At 35.2% G+C, this 10,355-nt stretch overlaps 1 protein-coding gene across 1 annotated transcript; it reads right to left on the reverse strand.

Annotated features, from left to right (window-relative positions):
* Window positions 1–409: 409 nt before the first annotated feature.
* Window positions 410–3,677, reverse strand: LOC128158448 (uncharacterized). The gene is made up of 2 exons (XM_052821301.1): window positions 3,578–3,677; window positions 410–2,359 (listed from the first exon to the last, which is right to left on the reverse strand). The coding sequence occupies exon 2, from the start codon at window positions 2,357–2,359 to the stop codon at window positions 632–634; it is 1,728 nt and encodes a 575-aa protein (XP_052677261.1). The 5' UTR covers window positions 3,578–3,677; the 3' UTR covers window positions 410–631.
* Window positions 3,678–10,355: the final 6,678 nt, after the last annotated feature.

Below are 10,355 nucleotides of genomic sequence, written 5' to 3' on the forward strand. Positions count from 1 at the left end.
CTGACAAAAATTTGGGAATTTTTCATAATATTGAATTATCATAGAGAATATTACAACTTCCCCTCTCTCTCTCTCTCTGTATGTTCCTCTCTTAATGTCTGTGTCTGTCCGTCCGTCTGTCTGTCTGTCTGTCTGTCTGTCTGTCTCTCTCTCTATCTCTCTCTCTCTCTCTCTTCAATGCACTAACTTTAATAGTGAAATAATAATACTTTCATTCTCAGCTACTGTAGGTAAGAATACTTGTGATACAAGAAAATTCCGATATTCTTCAGATGATATTTGATTTCAATTTCCGACAATTTCCTTTAAAATTTACAACAAAAGAAGGTGTCAAACAATTAACATTATCTGAATAATAATTGTCAATAATTATAATTTTAACTAGCAGCAAGAAACTAAAAACGAAGAGTGTTAATACCTGTATATTTAATAGTTATAACTCTTCAGCAGTTAAATTATTCTATATAATTATTATATTTACAAATTAACATACACATGTTTACATGAATGATATGTACTCCAATGTATACTGTAGATACCAGTCATTGTACACTGTCACAGTGTTGTTGTTACATTGTCTCACAACACACACATAGTACATACATGTAATTATTGTTTGGATATATAATGTTCACTGTAGATACTTGTACACTGTCACTGTGTTGGTGGGTTGTCCCACCCAGAGATTGTTCTCATCATCCACACACACACTACGGGGAAGCTTTACCCCTTGTTGTGGTGTGAGTAGTAGAGACAAGAACTGACCGTCCTGATCCAGGAGATGAACTGTGTCACTGTTAACATCACACACCAGGATGTGACCGAGTACATCAGTACATATTCCAAAGGGAAGAATCCCTGACCCCTGACCTGTGTAGGAGAACCTGTGTTGTCCTGATTTATCCACCACCACTACAGCAGCATTGGTACAGTCTGATACACAGACATCACCATTGATGTTTTCTGTGATGAAGTGTGGGTAACTATATAGGCCCTGTCCTTTGTTGTCTCTCTGTATGTTCTGTATTTCTGTCCCTGTCTTGTTGTACCTGATGACTTTACCCTCTTCATCTGTATACATTCCCACCAGTATGTCCCCGTTGATGTGGGAGCAGTGTACACTGATTGGTCCCCAGTCCCCTGTTTCAATGAATTCAGTGATTGTATTATCCGGTGTTATCCTATTGATGACTTTGTTGTATCTGTCTGTATAGATCAGATCCCCGTCCTGTGTGACTGTGTGGTAGCCATCAGATTCACCACTGGTTTGTATCTTCTGTAGCTGATTTCCCTGTAGATCTGTTTGGACAAGGTTACCAATATTATCACTGACCCAGAGTCTGCCTGATTTACCCAGTGATATATGATATACACTGCTAACACCTGGTACTGTGTACTCCCTGGCCTTGGTGACAGAGAAAGACAGAGACAGTGTTTGTTTCACGTCAGATTTCTCTATTTCTTGTTTTCTCTGTTTCCCTGTAGGTTTCAACTGAATAGGGACAGTCTCCATGGGTTTTATTTTTCTGTTCTCTGGCTTAATGTTTGGAACAGTTATCCTACCCAGTAGTTTGGCAACATCTTCCTTGCTGTATTGACCAGCAGTAAATACGGGTGGGACTGGTTTAGATGTCTCTGGTATGGGTCTTATGATCAAGTTTTCAGATTTGAGGGCAAATGTTAATTGTTCTATGTTTGAGGGAGATAAGTAACCATAAAATGTTTTGATTAAATCATTGAGATAGTTGATGTAGTCATCTATTTCTTGGTTTTGACTGTTTATTGTTTGTAATAATGACTGTTCTATTTTGTTGACTTGTTCTATTTTATCTGATGTGACTGTATCTACCAGCTTTTTCACAGCCTCAGCTTCAGCCTTCATGGATGTTCTTATACCCTCCATGATCTTCTTTATTTCTGTTACATCTCTCGCAATTTCCTGTTTCAGATCTTGAGAAGTAGGCTCAAAATAGCTTCGAATTTTAGTAATTTCTACGTTATAATACGAACATTTTTCGGTAAAGACCATTTCTAGGTCGGTAAACACATGACCGCGATGATCTTTAGTGGTTGCACATTTAGAGCAAAGGGGAATTTGGCATTCCTCACAGAGAATATCTATGTCTTTTGTGGGGTGGATCTTGCATTTCTGCATCGGAAGCTGACGTTTGCGTTGCTTATAAGGTACTACTTCGTGGCCCTTGGTGTCTGGACTCTTCTGATGTCCATATCTGCATTGTTCACACATTGGATGGTGACAGTCATTGCAGTAAAACTGGCAGTTCTTCTCACAGTCTTCAGTGCCACACACCAAATAATGCTGGGCGTCAGGTGGTATTTGAGACTCAGATAATGCCATCTGAAATCAGAAAAGTGCAATTAAGTTATAGGAAGCTGCACATAACATGTATTAATTTTGCTTAAAAAACGTTTAGAAAACAATCATTTTCTCCCCAACAACACAACACAAACGATATGCAAGCAAATGTTTAATCTCAGAACAGTAGATGGTCATTTTGACATCTACCAAGAATTTTTCCATTTCTTATCATTAGATACTTTTCTATTTTGGCTAGTCTCTAGATATCTCTGGTGCTTAACAGAAATTTGATAAATTTCATTAAGCAAGGTACATAATTATGCATGGATCCAAAAAATTTCCAGAGGATGGTCCCATGGAATTGTGTTGTGTTTGCCGGTTGGGCGGCTTTTTTTTGACCCAGGTCATTTGGTTTAAAGTATACAATTATATGTTGATTAAATGTGCAGAAAGCGCTGATCTAGAGAGGGTTCGTTGGTGGGGGGGGGGGGGTGTCCTGACCCCCTAGAAAATGAAAATTTATTAAATAGATAATAAATTTTTCGCAAATATGCCACGGATCACCCCTGGTAAACGCACCCCCCCCCTACGTATTAGAAATTTCATGATTATGGGATTTATAATTTTTTTTCCTAGGTTTGATTTTTATTTGAGCAATAAGTTTACTCCCCCCCCCCCCCCCCCCCCATGATAATTTCATGATTCAGGAAATTTCATTTTTTCCTAGGTATGAACTTGAGTTATATTTTTCTTACCCCCCTCCCCCCACGGATTAGGAATATCATGACGTTAGGAATTTGGTTTTCTTTCTTGTCAAGATTTGTGATGATTAGTGAAGCCCCCCCCTCCGACTTTTAATTATGACCCCCACCCCCCCCCCCCGGAAATATTTTATGGATCCGCGCTTGTTCAGCAATTGGTCACGTATTAATACAATATTTGTACCCTCCTAAAAATTACAAGGCAAAATAACCCCCCCCCCCCCCAAAAAAAAAAAAAAAAAAAAAAAAAAAAATCCCTCCCCAAAACTAGATGAATTGATGAGACAATAGGAGCTCGATAAATTCATGCCCCTACATGTATGTTTAAAAATAGCCACTACTTTCGGTTCAGTAATAAGAATCTATACATAACATTGTTTATCGACTTAATAATCTTGAGCTAAATCCAATATTTACGGAAGCGATTGTATATATAATAGATGTCAACGTTTTTACATAATTAGATATCCATACATGTACGCTTATTCTTACTTACCGTGTGTATCAATGTGACCTTTAAGTTATTTCAGCCATAACTGGGTGAATGACGCCCTGATCATGAGATTGGAATGAGAGAATACGAGACTTGTGTAATTAAGGTCTTCCGTTTCCAACGGAAGACCTTATTGTTTTCGTTCGGTTTCTTTTTCCCTATTATTAAGGTCTTCCGTTTCCAACGGAAGACCTTATTGTTTTCGTTCGGTTTCTTTTTCCCTATTATTAAGGTCTTCCGTTTCCAACGGAAGACCTTATTGTTTTCGTTCGGTTTCTTTTTCCCTATTATTATTATTATTATTTTTCTTTTTTTTTCTTACAAATTTTGTGCACGCGATTTCTCAGAAACGACTCAATCGATTTTCATGAAACTTCTAGATATAATAGATAGTGATCGGAACCTTATAGGTTTTTAATTATATTGATGACGTCACTTCCGTTTTCGAGATATTGACGTTTTAGCGATTTTTAGAGGGGTGGCTTGTTCCTCTAACTTCTCCTAAACTATAAAAGATATTGAGTTCAAAATTTCAGGGATAGTAGACAAAAGAGTGTAGATTTGCAATTTTATTTTCATTTTGATCTGGCTTGAAAGGCGCCGAAGCTCGCCTGGACCTGAAAATTGGTATTAAAAAAACGTCGTAATTTTTTGTGGTTTTCTTTAATTATATCTTTTCTGAAAAATATTTTGTTAAAACATGTAACGTAAAAATAGTTTCTATTTACCAGACCTTTCTTTTAAAATCAAGAAAAAGGGGCTGGCCCCTCAAATAAGGGGACCAAAGGGCTCTAAACTCTTTAATCTGTAGCCCTTTACTGAACGATATTTTGTGAAATGTTATAGAAGCAAATATGTTTATCCCACAGTTATGTATCCAAGCAATGTAATGATTTTTCCATGTGTTACGTAATTAAGGGTTTTTAGGGGCCCAAAGTCCAAAATTTTGATTACCCATATCTCAGAAAGGAAAAATATTTTGAAATGCAGTACAGAAGAAAAGTTGTTCAAAATGATGTTCTCAACCATATGCAACCTTCACAATTTCGTTAAACGGCCCCTATAAGGAGATAAGGGATCGGCCCCTTAAATCTTCTTTCTCATATATCTCCAGAACGGTAACAAATTTCTAAACAGTTGTTGAACAAAATGTGTTTAGAATTAAGTGACCTTTTATTTGATACCAAGAAAAAGGGGCTGGCCCCTTAAATTAGGGAACCAAAGGGCTCTAAAGTCTTTAATCTGTAGCCCTTTACTGAGAGATATTTTGTGAAAAGTTATAGAAGCAAATATGTTTATCTTACAGTTATGTATCCAAGTAATGTAATGATTTTATCATGTGTTATGTAATTAAGGGTTTTTAGGGGCCAAAAGTCCAAAATTTCGATCACCCATATCTCAGAAAGGAAAAATATTTTGTAATGCAGTACAGAAGAAAGGTTGTTAAAAAAGATGTTTTTAACAAAATGCAACCTTGAAAATTTCGTTAAACGGCCCCTATAAGGGGATAAGGGATCGGCCCCTAAAATCTTCATTCTCATATATCTCCAGAACGGTAACGAATTTCTAAACAATTGTTGAACAAAATTTGCTTAGAATTAAATGGCCTTTCATTTAATATCAAGAAAAAGGGGCTGGCCCCTCAAATAAGGGGATCAAAGGGCTCTAAAGTCTTTAATCTGTAGCCCTTTACTGAGAGATATTTTGTGAAAGGTTATAGAAGCAAATATGTTTATCTTACAGTTATGTATCCAAGTAATGTAATGATTTTATCATGTGTTATGTAATTAGGGGTTTTTAGGGGCCAAAAGTCCAAACTTTTAATCACCCATATCTCAGAAAGGAAAAATATTTTGTAATGCAGTACAGAAGAAAAGTTGTTCAAAAAGATGTTTTTAACAAAATGCAACCTTGAAAATTTCGTTAAACGGCCCCTATAAGGGGATAAGGGATCGGCCCCTAAAACCTTCTTTCTCATATATCTCTAGAACGGTAACGAATTTCTAAACACTTGTTGAACAAAATGTGTTCAGAATTAAATGGCCTTTCATTTGATATCAAGAAAAAGGGGCTGGCCTCTCAAATAAGGGAACCAAAGGGCTCTAAAGTCTTTAATCTGTAGCCCTTTACTGAGAGATATTTTGTGAAATGTTATAAAAGCAAATGTGTTTATCTCACAGTTATGTATCTAAGCAATGTAATGGTTTTATCATGTGTTTCGTAATTAAGGGTTTTTAGGGGCCAAAAGTCCAAAAAATTTAACTACCCATATCTCAGAAAGGAAAAATATTTTGAAATGCATTACGGATGATAAGTTGTACAAAATGATGTTCTCAACGATATGCAACCTTCACAATTTCGTCAAACGGCCCCTATAAGGAGATAAGGGATCGGCCCCTAAAACCTTCTTTCTCATATATCTCCAGAACAGTAGCACATTTTTAAACACTTGTTTACAAAATGTGTTCAGAATTAAATGACCTTTCATCTGATATCAAGAAAAAGGGGCTGGCCCCTTAAATTAGGGGATCAAAGGGCTCTAAAATCTTTTATCTATAGCCCTTTAATGGGAGTCATTTTGTGAATGGTTATTAAAGCTAGATTAGGTATAATACGTTTATATATCCTAACAATATAATGATTTTCTCTTGTGTTACCCAATAAGGGTTTTTAGGGACCAGAGGTGAACATGATTAATCTTTTTCATCTTAATTGGTAGAAATGCAAGTATTTAAAGCAGCAATGTAAGAGAACTTATAAAAAGCGATACAATAAAGCATTAGTACTTCACTCCTTTTTCCATATCATGTTTTTTTTGAAAAAAATCAAAGTCGATGATGTCATATTTCCTTCTAAAAATCAGACGGAAGACCTCCTCGTTGCTCGCAACGAGATCGTGTCTAGTTATTATTATTATTTTTCTTTTTTTTTCTTACAAATTTTGTGCACGCGATTTCTCAGAAACGACTCAACCGATTTTCATGAAATTTCTAGATATAATAGATAGTGATCGGAACCTTATAGGTTTTTAATTATATTGATGACGTCACTTCCGTTTTTGAGATATTGACGTTTTAGCGATTTTTAGAGGGGTGGCTTGTTCCTCTAACTTCTCCTAAACTATAAAAGATATTGAGTTCAAAATTTCAGGGATAGTAGACAAAAGAGTGTAGATTTGCAATTTCATTTTCATTTTGATCTGGCTTGAAAGGCGCCGAAGCTCGCCTGGACCTGAAAATTGGTATTAAAAAAACGTCGTAATTTTTTGTGGTTTTCTTTAATTATCTCTTTTCTGAAAAATATTTTGTTAAGACATGTAACGTAAAAATAGTTTCTATTTACCAGACCTTTCTTTTAAAATCAAGAAAAAGGGGCTGGCTCCTCAAATAAGGGGACCAAAGGGCTCTAAAGTCTTTAATCTGTAGCCCTTTACTGAACGATATTTTGTGAAATATTATAGAAGCAAATATGTTTATCCCACAGTTATGTATCCAAGCAATGTAATGATTTTTCCATGTGTTACGTAATTAAGGGTTTTTAGGGGCCGAAAGTCCAAAATTTTGATTACCCATATCTCAGAAAGGAAAAATATTTTGAAATGCAGTACAGAAGAAAAGTTGTTCAAAATGATGTTCTCAACGATATGCAACCTTCACAATTTCGTTAAACGGCCCCTATAAGGAGATAAGGGATCGGCCCCTTAAATCTTCTTTCTCGTATATCTCCAGAACGGTAACAAATTTCTAAACAGTTGTTGAACAAAATGTGTTTAGAATTAAGCGACCTTTTATTTGATACCAAGAAAAAGGGGCTGGCCCCTTAAATTAGGGAACCAAAGGGCTCTAAAGTCTTTAATCTGTAGCCCTTTACTGAGAGATATTTTGTGAAAGGTTATAGAAGCAAATATGTTTATCTTACAGTTATGTATCCAAGTAATGTAATGATTTTATCATGTGTTATGTAATTAGGGGTTTTTAGGGGCCAAAAGTCCAAAATTTCGATCACCCATATCTCAGAAAGGAAAAATATTTTGTAATGTAGTACAGAAGAAAGGTTGTTCAAAAAGATGTTTTTAACAAAATGCAACCTTGAAAATTTCGTTAAACGGCCCCTATAAGGGGATAAGGGATCGGCCCCTAAAATCTTCATTCTCATATATCTCCAGAACGGTAACGAATTTCTAAACACTTGTTGAACAAAATTTGCTTAGAATTAAGTGACCTTTTATTTGATATCAAGAAAAAGGGGCTGGCCCCTCAAATAAGGGGATCAAAGGGCTCTAAAGTCTTTAATCTGTAGCCCTTTACTGAGAGATATTTTGTGAAAGGTTATAGAAGCAAATATGTTTATCTTACAGTTATGTATCCAAGTAATGTAATGATTTTATCATGTGTTATGTAATTAGGGGTTTTTAGGGGCCAAAAGTCCAAACTTTAAATCACCCATATCTCAGAAAGGAAAAATATTTTGTAATGCAGTACAGAAGAAAAGTTGTTCAAAAAGATGTTTTTAACAAAATGCAACCTTGAAAATTTCGTTTAACGGCCCCTATAAGGGGATAAGGGATCGGCCCCTAAAACCTTCTTTCTCATATATCTCTAGAACGGTAACGAATTTCTAAACACTTGTTGAACAAAATGTGTTCAGAATTAAATGGCCTTTCATTTGATATCAAGAAAAAGGGGCTGGCCCCTCAAATAAGGGAACCAAAGGGCTCTAAAGTCTTTAATCTGTAGCCCTTTACTGAGAGATATTTTGTGAAATGTTATAAAAGCAAATGTGTTTATCTCACAGTTATGTATCTAAGCAATGTAATGGTTTTATCATGTGTTTCGTAATTAAGGGTTTTTAGGGGCCAAAAGTCCAAAAATTTAATTACCCATATCTCAGAAAGGAAAAATATTTTGAAATGCATTACGGATGATAAGTTGTACAAAATGATGTTTTTAACACTATGCAACCTTCAAAATTTCGTCAAACGGCCCATATAAGGAGATAGGGGATCGGCCCCTAAAACCTTCTTTCTCATATATCTCCAGAACAGTAGCACATTTTTAAACACTTATTTACAAAATGTGTTCAGAATTGAATGACCTTTCATTTGATATCAAGAAAAAGGGGCTGGCCCCTTAAATTAGGGGATCAAAGGGCTCTAAAATCTTTTATCTATAGCCCTTTAATGGGAGTCATTTTGTGAATGGTTATTAAAGCTAGATTAGGTATAATACGTTTATATATCCTAACAATATAATGATTTTCTCTTGTGTTACCCAATAAGGGTTTTTAGGGACCAGAGGTGAACATGATTAATCTTTTTCATCTTAATTGGTAGAAATGCAAGTATTTAAAACAGCAATGTAAGAGAACTTATAAAAAGCGATACAATAAAGCATTAGTACTTCACTCCTTTTTCCATATCATGTTTTGTTGTAAAAAATCAAAGTCGATGATGTCATATTTCCTTCTAAAAATCAGACGGAAGACCTCCTCGTTGCTCGCAACGAGATCGTGTCTAGTTATTATTATTATTTTTCTTTTTTTTTCTTACAAATTTTGTGCACGCGATTTCTCAGAAACGGCTTGACCGATTTTCATGAAACTTTCAGATATGATAGATAGTGATCTAAACCTTATAGGTTTTTTATGATATTGATGACGTCACTTCCGTTTTTGAAATTTTGACGTTTTAGCGATTTTTAGAGGGGTGGCTTGTTCCTCTAACTCCTCCTAAACTATAAAAGATATTGAGTTCAAACTTTCATGGAATGGTAGACAACAGATTGTAGATTTGCAATTTTATTTTCATTTTGAACTGGATTGAAAGGCGCCGGAGCTCGCCTGGACCCGAAAATTTAGTTTAAAAAAATGTCGTATTTTTTTCTTGTTTTCTTTGTTTATCTCTTTTATGAAAAATATTTTGTAATACATGTAATGTAAGAAAGGTGAATATTTACAGGACCTTTCATTTGATATCAAGAAAAAGGGGCTGGCCCCTCAAATTAGGGGACCAAAGGGCTTTTAAGTCTTTTATCTGTAGCCCTTTACTGAGAATTTTTTTGTGAAATGATGTAGAAGCAAATGTGTTTATCTTACAGTAATGTATCCAAGTAATGTAATGATTTTATCATATATTACGTAATTAAGGGTTTTGAAGGGCCAAAAGTCTAAAATTTTGATCACCCATATCTCAGAAAGAAAAAATATTTTGTAATGCAATACAGAAGAGAAGTTGTTTCAAATGATGTTCCTTACAAAATGCAACCTTCAAAATTTCGTTAAACGGCCCCTAAAAGGAGTTAAGGGACCAGCCCCTAAAACCTTCTTTCTCATATATCTCCAAAACGGTAACGATATTACAAACACTTGTTGAACAAAATTTGTGTAGAATTAAATGACCTTTTATTTGATACCAAGAAAAAGGGGCTGGCCCCTTAAATTAGGGATCCAAAGGCCTCTAAAGTCTTTAATCTGTAGCCCTTTATTGAGAGATATTTTGTGAAATGATGTAGAAGCAAATGTGTTTATTTTATAGTTATGTATTCAAGCAACGAAATGATGTTATCATGTGTTACGTAATTAAGGGGTTTTAGGGGCCAAAAGTCTAAAATTTTGATCACACATATCTCAGAAAGGAAAATATTTTGTAATGCAGTACAGACGAAAAATTGTTCAAAATGATGTTCTCAACAAAATGCAACCGTCAAAATTTAGTTAAACGGCCCCTTTTAGGAGTTAAGGGACCGGCCCCTAAAACCTTCTTTCTCATATATCTCCAAAACGG

This window comes from Crassostrea angulata, chromosome 8, assembly GCF_025612915.1.
Source record: "Crassostrea angulata isolate pt1a10 chromosome 8, ASM2561291v2, whole genome shotgun sequence".
Classification (NCBI taxonomy): domain Eukaryota; kingdom Metazoa; phylum Mollusca; class Bivalvia; order Ostreida; family Ostreidae; genus Magallana; species Magallana angulata.